The sequence below is a fragment of the Colius striatus genome, chromosome W (assembly GCF_028858725.1).
Source record: "Colius striatus isolate bColStr4 chromosome W, bColStr4.1.hap1, whole genome shotgun sequence".
NCBI lineage: Eukaryota > Metazoa > Chordata > Aves > Coliiformes > Coliidae > Colius > Colius striatus.
The window spans coordinates 8838393-8854125 of record NC_084789.1 but is presented as its reverse complement, the minus strand read 5'-3'; the positions used below and the strand labels follow the sequence as shown (position 1 = coordinate 8854125).

The 15733-nt window shown below is 63.0% G+C and overlaps 2 protein-coding genes across 12 annotated transcripts; both read right to left on the bottom strand.

Moving 5' to 3' along the window:
- Positions 1-58: 58 nt before the first annotated feature.
- Positions 59-5693, bottom strand: LOC133628620 (sterile alpha motif domain-containing protein 14-like). Of its 9 annotated transcripts, none has more exons than XM_062017029.1 (8): positions 5638-5693; positions 4824-4875; positions 3575-3726; positions 3231-3289; positions 3035-3122; positions 2656-2730; positions 1765-1812; positions 59-1107 (listed from the first exon to the last, which is right to left on the bottom strand). In XM_062017029.1, the coding sequence occupies exons 1-8, from the start codon at positions 5652-5654 to the stop codon at positions 1068-1070; spliced, it is 531 nt and encodes a 176-aa protein (XP_061873013.1). In that variant the 5' UTR covers positions 5655-5693; the 3' UTR covers positions 59-1067. The 9 variants fall into 9 exon arrangements, with proteins under 9 accessions (XP_061873013.1, XP_061873016.1, XP_061873011.1 ...); XM_062017032.1 differs by having other exon boundaries at positions 3575-3705; XM_062017027.1 differs by having other exon boundaries at positions 3231-3330; positions 5638-5687.
- A 1232-nt stretch (positions 5694-6925) lies between these two features.
- Positions 6926-15369, bottom strand: LOC133628619 (neurabin-2-like). 3 transcript variants are annotated; one of them, XM_062017024.1, is made up of 10 exons: positions 13731-15369; positions 10956-11088; positions 10747-10885; positions 10496-10600; positions 10003-10138; positions 9702-9854; positions 9534-9587; positions 9026-9255; positions 8331-8427; positions 6926-7226 (listed from the first exon to the last, which is right to left on the bottom strand). In XM_062017024.1, exons 1-10 carry the CDS (start codon positions 14985-14987, stop codon positions 7173-7175), a joined length of 2358 nt encoding a protein of 785 aa, XP_061873008.1. In that variant the 5' UTR covers positions 14988-15369; the 3' UTR covers positions 6926-7172. The 3 variants fall into 3 exon arrangements, with proteins under 3 accessions (XP_061873008.1, XP_061873009.1, XP_061873010.1); XM_062017025.1 differs by having other exon boundaries at positions 10747-10867; XM_062017026.1 differs by lacking the exons at positions 8331-8427; positions 9026-9255.
- Between the last annotated feature and the right edge of the window lie 364 nt (positions 15370-15733).

Sequence of the window (15733 nt, the reverse complement as noted above, 5' to 3'; positions counted from 1 at the left end):
GGACTGGGCCTGAGTCCCCCCACCTCCAGCTCCCTGCACCATCCCTGGCATTGCACTACTGAGCTGTTCTCACCTGCCTGTGCCCCCCCACTCTGCACTCCCAGGGTTGTTTCCCCACATGTGCTCTGACCTGCTCTGGACCCTGCCCTCCCAGACTCCCCCAGTGCTGTCACTAAATTGGATGTTGACTGAGCTCCTAGTGTGGTGTTTTAGAGTCCCAGGAACCACCCCTGCTTTAACCCCACCTGGCTGGGTCACTGCCTTCCCTCATGCCTTAGTTTACCCACCCCAGGCAGTTACAGGGTGGCACTTGGTGACACAGGTCCTGGGCAGGAGCTGTGCTCTGTGCCCCTGCTCGCATTGTCCCCAGCCTGGCACCAAGTTCTTCCCCCTCCTACCTGTTCCCCAGCCCTGTCCCAGTCAGGCTCACACTGCTCACACTGGTTTGCACTGGCCCTCAATACCCTTTTATTTCCTGGGGTGCACCCAAGGTCCCGTAGTTGGGGCTGGGGGGGGCAGGGAGGGAGGGTCAGCATTCACTCCCCACACCCCAACTGGGGGATGTGCATGTCTGGAGGAGGTCAGGTCATGCACTTTCCTCAGCCAGGGCTGCGCCACACTGAGGGGCTGGGGTGAGAGGGGTGGCTGTGACCTCCTGGACCCCTCGGGGTAGGGGGGTGATGGGACAGGAGGTTGAGTGGGTTCAATGTGCCATTTGAATCCAGAAAAGGGGCCTGTGGAAGGTCTGGACTGTGCCAATGGGGTGTGGGGGTGCAGGCAGGGAGGGGGCGGCTGGAGCATGGGGGCCTGTGCCACTCTGTGCCCATCTCAGCCTAGTACTGTTGTCCCTTGGCCGCAGCGGCGTGTCCCGTGCTGGAGCTGGGTGTCCCCCAGGTGTCCTGGGGGGCTGTGGGTGGGGAGGGGGTGCAGGGGCGCTCCCAGCCTCTCCCTTTAGCTCCAATGCTGCTCCTGGTCCCTTTTCTTCTGCTTCTCCCGCTGCTTCTCCGCTTTCTCCTGGGCCTTGTGCTCCTTCTCTACAGCCACACTCAGCTCCTTCAGCTTCTGCTTCAGCACGGCGCGGTCCTGCGCGCTGCCCATGCCCAGCGCCTGCCCACACGGGAGCACGGCTCAGGGAGAGCACCATGGCCCTCACCGTGGCCTTGGGGTACCCGACACCCCTGCCCCATAGAGCAGCCCTCACCTGCACTGCCCAGCCTCGGGATCATCCCACTGAGGTACCCACACCCAACCCCACACACCAGCCCCTTGGGGTACATAGAACCTCTCATCCACTCCATTGGGATACATGGAACCTCCCCCAACCTCCTGCCCTGTGGAGCAGCCAAATAGGACAAGAGGTTTTAGGTACCCTGTGATGAGCCCATTGGGGTACCTAGAACCTGCTTTCATCTGCCACATGGAGCAGCCTGTTAGAGTACCTAGAACCTGCCTGCGTTTACCCCATGGAGCAGCCCATTGGGGTACCTAGAGCCTATTGTCCTGTTATGAGTCCACTGGGGTACCTGGAACCCACCCAGACCTCCTGTCCTCTTGAGCATCCTGTTGGGGTACCTGGAACCTCTCGCCCTACAGCTGAGCCTCTTGGGATACCTGGAGCCCCTGCAGCTCAGCAGAAGAGCCCCCCCAGCCCTGTATCTCGAGCTTGGCACCATCGAGGTGCAGGAGCCATGGCCCATCAATACCATGGGCCAAGAACTCCGCCGCATACCACTCCAGGTTGAGGGTCTCCAACCACTGTCCCACCTGTTGGCATGTCCAGCCTGTGACCACACTGGGGGGCTCATCCAGGAGCTGAATACAGGGGGATGAGCGTTAACGGGGAGTCCCCGATCACACACATCCTTCCCTCCCCGGGACTCACCTCATCTGAGGACTGTGAGAGGGTGTGATAGGGGTAGGAGCACATGGTGGCCAGGGGCCCGGGCAGGCACAGGCTGGCACTGGGTGGTGGGATTTCCTCACTCAATGTTGAGTCCTGGGGTGGTGGCAGGGGTTGAGGGCGGGGCTGGCCCTGATCCCCCAAAACAGCCAGCAGCCCCCTGCACCCTCCCTATAGCCATCCTCCCCACAGGGCTCTGACTCCTACAGGGCTACTAGACCCCGTGGGGCTTTGATCCCACCTAAAGCCATCTTGAATAGGGCTTTGATCCCTCTCCCCATAGTTACCCAACCCTACAGGGCTCTGAGCCTCCTCGTAGCTGTTTAACCCACAGAGTTTTGACTCCTTCCCCTATCGCTATCCTGACGGGGCTTTATCCCCGTCCCCAGAGCTGGCTTTGACCTCTTCCCCTAGTTACCTCACCCATAGGAGCACTGACTTCCTTCCCCAGAGCACCCTGGCCCTACAGGGCTCTGTGCCCCCCCCCGTGCCCACCCCCAGGGCTGTCAGCCCCCTGTTCCTGGGTACTGATCTGGGAGGCTGCTTTGGCAGGGCTGAGATTTGCATGCTGGGGGGAGCCAGTGGGCAACACAGAATCTGGGGAGGCCAAGCCCCTCATGCTGTCCGAGAACCAGGAGGGCAGGAAGGGTGAGCTTGAGGGGTGGCCGGGCCCCTCCACTGCTTCCCTGGGGACAGAGCGGAGTTAGGGTGCGGGGGCTGTCCCCATGAAGCCCCCCTGCTCCTCGGCCCCTCACCTGCCACCCATGGACAGGCAGTTGCTGCCCTTCTCCTTCAGGTTCTTGATGGAAGACACCTGGCGTGGGGTCACCCTGGGTGGGAGGGAAGGAGGTGAGTTGGTGGGGAGAGGGGTTCCCAATGGCTGTGCTACCCCTGTGGCCTCCAGCCCCATCTCCATCCTCAGAGACCTCTCTGTCACCTTCAGAGGTCCCTCCATGAAAGCTGTCCATCCAGCTTTCTTTTCCTCCAGGCATCTCCATCCATCTATTCCTCAATCTTCCCTTTGCACCTCTCCCTTCCTTCAGCCCTCCTCCTGCCATCCTTCCTGCATCCCCTTATCCCCCTCCAGAACTCCTCTGCCCCCCCCATCTCCCCCCTCCCAGGGCCGAGTCTCACCCCAAATCCAAGAATTTCCTCCGTGTTTTCTTGTCGAGCCCCACGGTGGGACTGGCCGGCTCAGGGGGGCTCATGTCCTGGCTGTCATCTGCAGGAGGAGGAAGAGGAGGGAGATATCACTCACTGTCCCCCGTGCAGGTCCTGGGGATGCTGGGGTCCATTGCAGGGAGTTGGTGGGGGGGGGGGGGGGTCTCACCTTCACTGTGCTGCTGCAGCCGAGTGTCACGGCGGGCAAAACCAGGTGAGCTGTCGGAGCTGTGGCAGGACTTGGGTGAGGGGGTGCCCACCAGTCCCTCCTGGGATGAGGTGATGGTGAGGGGCTGGTAGTGGCTGAGGAGGGGGCCAAGGGGACCCCCGGCGCCCACCACACCACCTTCGCCTCCAAGGAGAACACGGCGGCGTGTGTGGGAGAAGTGAAAAGGGGCCGGGGACCACCATGGCCCTCGGCTCTAAGAGGGGGCACACAGTGTGGGGGGTAAAGCCCTGCAGCCCCCTGGCACATCTCCATCCCCTCCCTCAGCAGCTCCCAGCCCCGCTCACCGTCTCGGGGCCCTCGTCGCCCTCAGAGCTGGCGCTGTCTCGCAGGCGGGAGCGGGAGGGCCGGTGGCGGTGGCCCTTGGCCAGGAGCCGGGCTCGGGCCTTCTGCAGGCTCGTGTCCAGGCGTGGCGTCTCTGGAACCACAGCGGTAAAATCTGGGGGTGAGAGACCGGGGCAGAGAGAAAGACAGACAGCAGGGATGGGAGAGGGGGCAGGTGGAGGGGGGCAAGCAGGAGGGGAGGATGGAGGGACAGGCAGGGAGGAGGAAGGTGTGGAGGGAGGGAAATGGAAAGAGGGATGGTCGAATGGAGAGGTAGGGACAAAGAGATACGTTGGAAGGATGGATGGAGAAGTAGGGAGGGAAGATGTGGGTGACAGACAGATGAGTGGGTGGATGGATGCATGCATGGACAGACAGGTAAGGAAAAGGAGATAATGGACAGATGGGTAGGGACAAGGAGATGGGGATAGACACAGAGGGATGGACAGACAGATACACAGGTGGGGACAGCGGAGATGGACAGATGGATGAGGAGGGACAGGGAGATGGGATGGAGGGACAGTTGGCCAGGCAGGGTCAAGGAGAAGGGGAGAATTGGAAGGAGGAAGGCAGGCAGCCAGTCAGGAACACGCCAGGCCAGTGGAGGGGACACAGGGACAGTGGGACACAGGGACAGGAGGAGAGTCAAAGGACAGAGGAAATCCCAGTGGAGACGGGAGAGGGGGACGGAGAGAGGAGCATTGGGGACATGGATGGATAGGGCACCCCGGTAGGGTGGGACAGGGGACAGAGGGACAGAGAGAAGTGTTCAAAGAGATGCCCCAGCACGGGGGGAGGAGCATTAGGGTGTCCCCAAGGATGGAGTGTCCCCATCCACCAGGATTTGACCAGGATCACCCTAACATCCCTGCTCTGCTGCAGCCTCCCACATCCCATTCCCAGTCTGAGTGGTGGCTTTGGGCCATGTCCCCACGTCACCCTGTGCCCATATCCACTTGCCTGTGTGCCCTATGCGTGTCCCTGTGTCCCCCTGCACATCCCCATGCCACCCCATCCCCTGCCCCACATGAGCCCCTCTGCAGATGGCTGCCTGCCCGGTGCCTGTCCCCATGTCCCTAAGGACATGTTGTTCCCAAGTCCAGCTGTGCCCTCCTCTCCCATCACTGCTGGCAGACAGGAGAGCACTGGGGGAGGGAGGCAGGGGCAGCAGCCAGGGGTGTCTCTGTGCCCCATGGGCCCCCGGGGACTCACCGAAAACCCCATCCACATCCTGCAGTTTGGAGACTGACATGGTGAGACAGAGCTGGGGACAGAGGGGACAGTCAGGGAGGGAGGACCCCATGCTGGAGGAGTGGGTAAGGGAACCCAGACCCTGATGCACCCAGACCCTCTGCAAGTAGGGTTGGAAAGGTGTCCCCCCACCTCCCATCCCAGTGTCCACAGCCTTGTAGCTTGTGGGTGGCCTAGGGACTCAGGGTCAGGCCCCTCCCCCAAGGGGATGTGGGGGTGGTGGGGAATGAGTGTACGGGAGTGCCAGGACAGACAGGAAGGGATTAAGTTGCTCCCCCACCCCTCCCCGGTTCTGTGAAGGGGGGGTCTCTCCGGGGTGGGGGTTCCTAATGCCTCGGCTGCATCACGGGAGGTTGGTGGGGTAAGGGGAGGCAGACCCGAGTCCAGCCCCCCTCAGCCCCTCCCTCCCCCCGGGGAATCGGGGCCACCGCGGGCTGGGGGGGGTGGGGGTCGCGCCGGGAGTGGGGACGCTACCGGGAAGGCACAGCACCGTCGGGGGGGGGGGGGGAGAACAGTACCGGAGGTAGCTCTTACCGGGGGTGTGGGGGGCTGTACCAGTGCAGTACTGGGGATGCTGTACCGCGGGGGAAGGGGGGGCTGTAGCAGGGATGCTGTGGCGAGGGTGGGGCCGTACCGTGACTATACTGGGGGGCCGGGGTTGGGCTGTACCGGGCCGTACCGCGGATGCTGTACCGGGGTGGGGGGGCCGTACCGGGAATGCTGTAGCAGGGGAGAACCCGCCCGGGGGCTACGCCCTGGTGTCCCCCCGACTCACTCGCGCTCCTCGGGCATCCTGGGCGCCTCCCGCTAATGGGCCTGACCGGGGTGGGGGGACGACGACGGGACAGGAACCCGGAAGCAGCCGGGGGTGGGCCGGGGTCAGCCCCGCCTGGCTCGGCTCGGCTCGGCCCGGGAGCGCGCGTTACTGAGCGGACAGTGCGCGGAGAGGAACACGCACCACGCGAGCACACGCACACACAGTGCACACCCTCCGACACACACACGCCGTGCCTCCCCCAGCCATCGTGGGGGGTCTCATGCCTCCCCCATTCTCCCGACTCTCCCCACTCACCCCCCCCCCCCGTGCCCCGGAAGGAGGAGCAGGCCGTACATAGGTACATATATATATAGTATATACACCCGCAGGTACACGTGTGAGATTAAATAACCCACAGCACCCCCCCCGGGGCTCTCGCTCCCGCCCACTCTCTTAAATACCCCCCCCCCGCCCCCAAATGGCTCCAATCCAGTCGGATCCCCCCCTCATTCCCCCGTCTGCACCCTTCCCCCCCTAGTATAACCAGCTCTGGCTCCCAGTTGCCCCCACATCCAGTTACTGTCGGAGGCTTCGGGGGAAGGGGGGGGGGGGGGGAGAGGCAAAACATAAACGAAAAAGAAAGGGGTTCCCCCTGGGCCGAGAGTCTGAGTCCCCCCGACCCGGCTGGGGTTGGCCAGTGTCCCAGCCCCAGAGAAATACTGTGATTTATTTTGGGAGGAGGGGGGTAGTATTTACAGCTTGAGAGCAGGTGAGAACATCGCCCCCATCCTGTAGGAGACCCCCGTGTGATTTCCCCCCCCCCCCCTCGGGAAGACAAAAGTCCCGGACTCGGGGAGGGCAGTGGCAGCTGCTGGGGGGCACTGATCAGTCATGCCCCCACACTCCCGCTGCAGGGGGTCTCTCCTACCCGGTGGTGGTGGCACTGGCGGGGGCTCGGGGGGAGGGCACTTGGAGTCCTCCCTCCACAGCAAAGGTCCCGGGCACCTCACTGTAGGTCCAGGGGGAGGGCCCAAAGGCAACCAGCACACCCCTCCCCCCGACAGTGCTCCAGGTGAGTCCCAAGAGGAGGAGTTGGGTATTGCAGGCAGGGGCTCTTCCAGCGTACCCCTCCTTGCTCCCCGGTATGGCTCACATTTGGGGGGGCATTTCTGCCTCTTCCTCCCCCCTGCAGTGTCCAACCATGGGGCCGTCTCTGTGTCCAAGGGAACGGGGGTCACACTGAGGGGAGAATGTGCTGGAGGAGGGGAGAAGCCCGGAGGGAGTCAAGCATCCCCAGATCAGTCCATCACATTACCACAAGACTCACATTGGACAGAGATACGAATGCGGGGTGTCTGCCCCCTCCAATTCCCCTCCCTGAGATACACCCTGACCCCCCTGCGCTGTCTGTGCCCCCGGGGGGGGCTGAGGGGCACCAGGAGGCCTTGGCAGGAATCTCGCCTCCTCCCCAGTGGGGAAGGGGTTGGAGAGAGGGACAGGGCTGGGGGAGACTGCTCCCCTCCCCACAAAATCGCTGTGATTTGAGGATGGTTTTAAGTCGGGTTGGAATTTTTCAAAGTCTGCAGCTTGGCCTCCAGTTCAGAGATCTGAAAAACAGCAAAGGGGAAAAGTCTCAGCGGGGGGGCAGGGAGGCACAGGGGTCGGGACAGGGGTACAAACACAGGGTGGAGAGGTTGACAATAGGATGAGGACAGAGGGATGGGAACACAAAGATGGGGGGGACTGGACCGGAGGGGGGGGCCAAGACATGGGGGTGCTTGGATGGGGGGAAGTGCAGGGCTGGGGAACAGAAGGGGATGGGGAGCAGAGAGACAGCACAGGTGGGGCAGGGGGCTAGTATGGGGCTGGTGCACACAAGGATGGGGCAGGCGGAGCTGGCTGCAGGTGGGTGGGGGGTGAATCTTTGTGGGGTGGCAGAAGGACATTTTTGGGTATGGTGAAGGAAGGGGCACATGGGAGGGGCTCTATTGAGACCCCTCCCCACTGTGATCCACAGCAGCTGCTGGGTGCTGTTGGACCCCAGGGATCGGGTGATCCCATGGCTCTTCTGCTGTGAGCTAGCACAGCTGTGGCCCTATTGCCACTGGGATCTGGTGTGGGATCTGGCATGGCCAGCATGGGATCCAGCTCCCAGCGGGGGATCAAGCATGACCCCACTGCCTCACACAGATCCACCAGGAGCTACTGCAGGAGCCACCGCAGGATCCCACGTGAGTAGCCTGGGATCCAGTGCCCAGGGAGATCTCTTTTGATCCATTATGGGATGTCAGACCCTGAAGCAGGATCCACCATGACCTAAACCCCAGGCAGATCCACTGCATGGGAACCAGTGGCCGGAGGAGGCTCAGGCATGCGCCAGCTCCTGAGCAGATCCACTGCGACCAGGTACAGGGCATGGCAGTGGCAGCACAGTCTGCTGGGAGACAGTGCTCAAAGCAGATCGGCCGTGACTCATCCCGGGATCCAGCGTCCACGGCTCAGTCTGGCCACCCAGTGCGGGATCCTGCGGCTGCCGTGAGATCCAGTGGCTGGTGCGAGCCGGCACCCAAGCAGATCTACTGTGATCCATCCCTGGGATCCAGCGGCGACGGTGGGGCAAAGCAGAGCGGAGCAGGTGGTGGGGCAGGCGTTGGGGCTGGCCGTGCCCCTGGGGCTCAGGGGCAGCCCGCGTCCCGGAGCCCGGTGCCCACCTTCTCCTGCAGCTTCTCCATCTCCTCCCTGTGTGCCAGCTCCGACTCCTCCAGCACCTGCTGCTGCGCCGTCTCCTTCTTCAGGAACTCTATCTCCCTGTGGGGATCAGTGCAGGGGGGGCACGTCACCCCCTGCCCAGCACCAGGAAAACCCCAGGAGGAGCGGGTCTGAGGGGCCCTGGCATGTGGCATCAGGGAGGGACTGTGCTCAGTGGGGTGGGGGTGTCTGGGGGTCTCACAAGGGGCAGTCCCTGCCCAGGGATGGGAGCTGCCCAGACATGAGGGATGTTCAGGGATGTTGAGGGATGGAGGGTGCCCAGGGATGAGGGATGTTGTGGGATGGAGGATGCCCAGGAAGATACTGGTGCCCAAGGGGTGGGTCCATGTCAAGGGTTCCCTGCCTTGGGGAGGAAGTGTGCCCAGGAAGGACTGGGTGCTTCAGGGATGGGTTTCTGCCCAGAGGATGCACTGTGCCCAGGGAAAGGTTCATGCCCAAGGACAAAGGGTGCCCACAAAGGGGTCAATGCCCTACGGGTGGGCCTACACCAGGGGCATGGTCTATGCCCAGGGCATGGCTTGTACCCAAAGGACACTCCATGCCCAAGGACAACAGGTGCCCAGGAAGGGGACAGTGCCCCAGGGATGGGTCTGTGCCCAGGGGAGGATGGATGCCTAGGGCCCAGCCCTGCCCTCACTTTTGCTGGTACTCCTTGATGAGCCTCTTGGCCTTGCTGTACTTGCGCTCCAGGGTCTGGTACTGGGCCTGTGTCTCCTTGAGGTGCTCATCCACAGCCTGGCAGAGGTTCTGGGCCTCCATCCAGTACCCCTCCAGTTTCTCCATCCGCTCCTTGTTCTCCTCTACGCTCTGCTCCAGCTGGGTCTTCTCAGCCCGCCAGCGTGCCTTCTCCTGTTCCAGGCAGTGCAGCTGCGGGACAGGGGGTCAGGGAGCAGGCGTGGCATAGGGGGGGAGCTGGGGGTAGCTGGGGGCAGCTAGGAGGGGGTGGGAGAGATGGGGATCCGGGGAATGGGTGAGATGGAGGTCCAGGGGGTCAGTGGAGATGGAGATCCAGAGGGTCTGGGAAAATGGAGATCCAGGGAGATGGAGGAGGTGGAGATCCAGGGTAAGACAAGAAAGATGGAGATCTGGGGAGATGGAGATCCAGGGGGATGGGGGAGATGGAGACCCAGGACCTGCTCACCTACCTTCCTCTTCAGCTGCTGGATTTCAGCCTCGGTGATGGCATGCTTGATCTGGAGCTGTGAGAGAGGCCAGGCATTCACATGGGCAGGCACATCCCTGCGTCTCTCCAGAGCCTGCACATGCTGCCACATGTGGGCACGCTCCCTGGGCACCCCTCATCCCCTCCTCACCTCCTTGAATTTGTGTACAAGCTTTTTGGGGTCCATCTCCATGGGGGAGTGTGTGTCCTCGTTCTCAGCCAGCTCAAACACCTCGATGGCCATCTCTCCACTGGGGAACATGGGGCTCATCTCCTCCTCCTCATCTGTGGCATACTCACCAGTCTGCAGAGGGCACAGAGTGGTGTTGGCATGTGGTGGGCCCCAGCCTTGCACCCCCTCACCATCCCACCTGGAGAAACTGAGCCACCAGCCCTAATTGGAGTGGAGGGACCCCATCTGTCCCCTCATGAGTAGGTGCTGTCCCACTCACCTCCTCGTCGTCCTCCGTGTACTGGGTGTACTGCTGCTCCATCATCTCCCGCTGCCACCGTTCCTGCTCCAGTGTCTGCTGGATCAGCTGTGCCACCTCGCTCTGCTCCCCTGGCTTCTCCCGCCCAATGAGGAATCTGCAGGGTCAGGGTGCTCAGTGGGAGGGGGCTGCAGCTGCAGGGGCTTGGGGCAGGGATACCCAAGCGGGAGACATCCCTGCTGGGACAGGCAGTGCTCCTGGGGGTGGCTATGGGGCCTGGAGATGATTGGGGGGATCCTGGTCTGATGTGTGGACATTTTGAGGGGCACTAGGGAGGCACAGGAGAGGCAGAGGGCATGGGGACTGGGGGGGGGGGGGGGGCAGAGGTGGTTTTGGGCAGGGGGACAGCCCAGCCTGGCAGCTAGGATGCTCTGGAGACAGGCTATGGGACCGTGGGCCCAGCACAGGCTGTGAGGATCTCCCAGTCCCCCAAATCCCCAGCCCCAGGCCCTACCGGACGCAGCCTTTGGTGTTCCTGAGGACAGAGGCAGCAAAGCTCTGCGTCACCCCCACCAAGCTGGTGCCATCCACCTCCACGATGAGATCGTTCACCTGGATCCTGGGGTCAAGGGCACCATCACAGTGGGTCACTCACCTCCCCAGCATCTCCCCACCCGGGAGGACACCCACACAGGGGTGTGCCCACTCCCACACAGGGGTGTGCCAGAGGTGTGCAGCAGTGGGGTTTGGCCGGGCAGCCCTTACCTGCCATCCCGATCGGCTGCACCACCTTCTGTCACTGTCTTAACAAAGATGCCCAACTTCTCGAGGCCCATGTCGGCCCCTGCGCCCATGCCGATGATACTGATGCCCAGCCCTTCCGAGTCTGTGGAGACAGCACCCACTGAGGCACCTCCAGCCCGTCCCCGAGGTGCTGGCGGAGCCCCAGGGCACAGGATGCAGCCAGGACCCACCTTTCTCCAGCTCCACGGGGAAGAGGTCAAGCCGCTCCACACGCTTCTCCAGCTCATACTCGGCCGAGGCAGCCATGGGGTCGACATCTTCATTGCGGCGGTCATAATCTTCATTGGAGTAAGTGCTGAAGACCTGTGGGGTGAAGGGAGCTCAGCAAGGCAGCGGGATGAGTGGGAAACACCACTGCCATTCACTGCCCCAGCACCAGCAGCCTCTGGGGCCAAGGGAGTCCCAGGCAGGGGCATTGCGGATGTTACTGAGCCTACAAGACACTGGAGAATCCCTCCCCAAGTCGTGTCATGGGGTGAAGGGAAGTTTGAGGAAACACAGAGGGTTTGGGGGTAGCCCTGGAAGCAGAGATGGCACCATGCCCTGCAGTCCAGGGACGGACAGACAGATGGTTGGGGGATGGATGGATAGAGAGATTGACAAAAGGAGGGATGGAAGAAGGGAGGGGTGAGTGGGTGGGTGGGTGTGTGGATGGATGGATGGACAGACAGACAGGGTATGCAATCACTGTCTGCTCTCAGTCACACAGTTTGGGGAGGGCAGAATGGCCTTGTTCCCCTCTCCTCCTCTCACCCCTTCCCCAGACAGGGGCTCCCAGTTCTCAGCCACCATCCTCTCATGGTCCAAACCTCTCCAGGAGAGCAGGGAAGGGCTCTTCTCTCGGGCAGCCTCACCTCCTCTGCCTTTGCCCACATGTCGCCTCTGCCTGAGCACCTCCATGCAGGCCTGAGCTGCCAGCCCGGAGCACAGGGACCCAAAGCCCTCATTGTGCCCAAGAGAGGTAAATCCCACCATAAATCCAAGGTTGGTTTATTCCCCTGGATTCCCACCTGCCAGGTTCAACTTCTGCCCTCATGTGTTCTCCCAGAGGGATGCCTGGTTGCAGGGAGCACCAAGGACCTTGCAGGCCTTGGGAGTCCACAGGTCACCCCCATCCCCAGATCTCCATCTCCCCCATGCCAGGCACTGAAGTGCTCTGGGACGAGATTGGACATGTCACTAAGATGATGTCCTGGGCTCGGAGCTGGAGGGAGAGGAGTGCCATGTCCCTCCCTGTGCTGGGAGGTTGCCAGCATCCCTCTCCAGATGGGCCTGGCGGCAGAGCCTGGCAGATGTCTCTGGAGGGGCCACAGCCCAGCGCTGCCGCCAGGGCTCTAAAGCCTCACCATTAAAGAGCATTAGGGATCAGTGTCAATGGCCATTGCACAAAGCCTGGTGACACCCACAGACAGGCAGGATCCACCAGGATGGCACTCGTGGTGCCAAGGACAAGCAGGGCAGGGGCCCAGCCTTCATCCACCACTTGCATGTGGTCCCTGGGCAGCTGCAGACACTCAGCTGTGTCCCCCAGCCCTGTCCCCCAGGTCGTGGAGGGGCTGGGATGGGCCGGAAGCCTGGAGCGGGTTCCACAGAAAAGCAGCAGACATCAGCACATGCCCAGGGGAAGGGACTGGCAGCGTGTGCCCCCATCCCTGGGTGCAGAGTGCCTGCACTGGGGCTGGGTGAGGGTCCCCAGTGCTCTTGGCCCCAACCTACAGCAAGTTTGGGGGGCCCAGCATCATCCATGCACCCAGGATGCTTGGACATCTGGGTCCCCCACCCACATGCACATGAGACCCTCACCATCACCCTGAGGTGGGACATGGGTCAAAGCAAGAGGCTAAAGGCCATGCTGAGGGGAGAAGAATACCCCAGAAAGCCCAGCTGCCCATTCGTGGCAGGGAACATCCCTCCCAGAGCCAAGCTGCCCAGTTCCCACAGGACCATCCCCCCTGTAGCGTGCAACCACCCAGCACATGGGCATTGCTGTCCCCTGCCTGGGCCATGGTGGTCCTGTACCCCAGTCCCAGGAGGGGCCACCCATCCGCTCTGACTCAGAGCCAGAATCATAGAATGGTAGGGTTGGAAGGGACCTTTAGAGATCATCTAGTCCAACCAAGAATATAGGCCAGAGCTCTAAAAATAACCCAGCTCTAGCACAAAGCAATTGCTGCTCCTCTGGTTGAGGGGATTTGAGCAGGAGAGAACACCCTGAAATAGCTGCACAGCCCCTTCTCCTCATCACCTGGAAAGCATCCCAGATGGGTATCCCAAACCCAGGTGGGATGCCTGTCTGGGAACGGTGCGGGAGATGGGCAATGCTGTCCCCCACCCAGCTATGCTGCCAAGGCACTTCCCCTTCCTCCACTTCCCAAAACTGTCCTGGGCACCGGGCTGGGCCCATGGCAGGGGGAAAATATCCCCTCCACTGCTGCCTCATCCCTGGGAACCCCAGTATGGGAGGATCCTAAGCACCAAGAGACCCCTGGGGATCAAGGGCAGAGGGTGCCACACCCAGCAACCCATAGCCAGACCTTCTGGGCATCCCCACAAAATGTACAGGGTGGGTCTCAGCCCGTCCTGGGCATGGTGATGGGTGGGCACAGGGTGCTGTGCACAGCCCACCCCAGTGGGTCCTAGTACCACTTTTCCCCATCACATTGGCCCCAGGGTGGCCCCTCGCCAGCGCGGGGGATGCCCAGGCCATGCCAGCTCGTTAGCCAGGCCCTGGTGGCCACCTCCGGCACAAGGGCATGCTCAAGTGGGATGCCATGCCCCATGGCTGGGGGGCAGGAGGGCACAGACTCCCACCCCACATCCCTGTCCCTGACACCAGCCACTGCAAAAGGGTAGCTTTGGGGGATCACACAGCCCACTCTTGGCTGCCCCTCACCCTGAGGTGCCCCCTCCTCCCCAGCTGCCCTCACATTCCCAGGCGGTCTCACCTGGATGGGGGCCGTGCTGAACTGGATCTTGCGGTTGGGGATGGGCTCCTCTTCCTCAGACAGCCCGGGGATCTCCACGCAGCCTGACTTGGGCTCATACAGCTCTTCAGCCTCCTCCTCTTCCTCCAGCCCGCTGCCTCCTGAGTCTTCCCCAAGCCCGCTGTAGGCACTTATGTCCACCAGGTCTGCCTCGGAGAAGTCCTCCTTCTTGGCCTCCTCATGGGCATCGCCCTCCTCTGCCCGTTCGCCCTTGACATTCTCCTCTCCTGCAGCCACCCCCGAGCCCCTTTCCAGCCAGGGGGCGGTGGGCGCTGGGCTCTCGGCCCCCTTGGCTGGATGGGGAGCAGGCACCGCTTTGTTCGCTGCCACCTCCTCTTCAGCCTCACCGCTCTCCTCCACCTCCACTGGCTTGATCTTGCAGACCTCCTGTACCCGTGGGGCGGCCACCTCCTTTTCCGCCGGCCGGCCGCCCTTTCCTGCTGCCTTCTCTTCTGCTGGCCTGGCCCGTGCTGGAGCAGCGTGGCCATCACCTGACCGGCCGCCCTCGGGGCTCGGCAAGAAGACCCGAGGCCGCTTGCCCACCACCTTGACGTTGAGTGGCCCTCCCGCTCGCCCCTGTGCCTTGTGGAGGTTGTTACGAAGGTCGGCCTTCTCAAAGACAGCGCTGAGCTGGCTGACGGTGGGCGACACGGCTTCAGTGTCCAGCTTGTCCAAGGACTCGGTGCTGCCGTTGAACCTCACCACCACGTCCAGCTTACGGTCCTGGAAACCGGCTCGTTCCTTCTGCAGCAAGAGCTTGGTGGTGGTGGCCTTCTCCTGGGCACTCCTCTCGAAGATCTTGCGGGTCTCCTGCAGCTTGGAGAAGGGCTTGTCAGGTTTGGAGTCGAAGCGGCTGACCCTCTCTGAGACGCTGGTGCCCAGCTTGAGGAGGCTACCCTGGTCCATGCTCTCGTTGAGGCTGCCGGCCCGGGGCAAGGAGAGATGGATGGGCTTCTCCTTGGCCTTGGCCAGGTCGCAGGCTCCCTCGGAGCCGGGCGCCGTCCCCATCTGCAGGAACATGTTCTTGATGCGGTGGACGTTGGAGCCATACTTCTTGCCCCGGCTTTTCTTGCCATCCTCGCCATCGGCCTCCTTTGTGGGCGCCAGGGCCTGTATGGTGGTCTCGTAGGCGTTTCGGTGGGGGGAGGCGCTCCGGAGGCCGTCGCCGCCCGCCGCCCCGCCGGCGGCCTCCCCGCCACCCGCCCCGCTCCTCAGCATGCCGCCGGGCCGCCCCGCCGCATCGTCCGCCGCCGCTTCCTGCTCGCCGCGGCCCCTCGCCAGCTACCGCGGCATGCGGCGGGGGAGAATGCCGGGCGCCGCCGGCACCGCTGCTTCGGCCCGCGGGGACTGCGGGCCCGTCAGGCCATGTCCATCCCGGGGACCCTCCGCCCCGGCCTCCTTCCTCTGCCGCCTCCTCCTCCTCCTCTTCCCCTTTCTCTCCGCCGGTGATGGAGCCGCCGCCCGCGATCCGCCCGCCCCGCTGTCCGCGGAGCCCGCTGGGTCTTAGCAGCGCCCGCTCTTCCTCTTCCTCGCCGCCACCGCCCGGCTCGGCCGCAGGAACCACCCCGAGACCCCCGCCAGCCTCCAAGATGCCCGTGGCCCCTCCCCGCACCCGGGCGGGGGTCCCCTCCCTCTGGCACGCTCCGCCCCCCCACACACATCCGTCCCCCGTTTTGCCCGGTGTTGACACCCCCCCAGCTCTGTCCTCATATCATTCCCCTCCAGCTCTGTCTCCATGTCTCCCCCAAGCTCTGTCTCCATGTTATTCCCCCCCCCCAGCTCTGTCCCCATGGCCCCTCAAACTCTCCCCACGTTGCTCATCCCCCTAGCTCTGTTCCCCACCATGCTTCTGCCCCTGTCTCCCCACTTGTGTCCCCAGTTGCCCCCCAGGGTGGTCCCTATGTCGTACCCCCATATCCCCCAGGTCTGTGCCCACATCCTCTGGATCTGTCCCCCATGCTGTT

Excerpts from the sequence above, each read along its gene's own strand:
- LOC133628620 (XM_062017027.1), bottom strand. The coding sequence starts at position 4,863 with ATGTCAGTCTCCAAACTGCAGGATGTGGATGGGGTTTTCG. Across the intron at positions 3,331-3,574 it reads GCGACGAGGGCCCCGAGACG|GAGGGACTGGTGGGCACCCC; the intron begins GTGAGCGGGGCT and ends ACCTCATCCCAG. Across the intron at positions 1,813-2,655 it reads TGCCTGTCCATGGGTGGCAG|CTCCTGGATGAGCCCCCCAG; the intron begins GTGAGGGGCCGA and ends CCCTGTATTCAG.
- LOC133628619 (XM_062017024.1), bottom strand. The coding sequence starts at position 14,987 with ATGCTGAGGAGCGGGGCGGGTGGCGGGGAGGCCGCCGGCGGGGCGGCG. Across the intron at positions 11,089-13,730 it reads TCAGCACGGCCCCCATCCAG|GTCTTCAGCACTTACTCCAA; the intron begins GTGAGACCGCCT and ends TTCACCCCACAG. Across the intron at positions 10,601-10,746 it reads GCAGCCGATCGGGATGGCAG|GATCCAGGTGAACGATCTCA; the intron begins GTAAGGGCTGCC and ends CCTTGACCCCAG.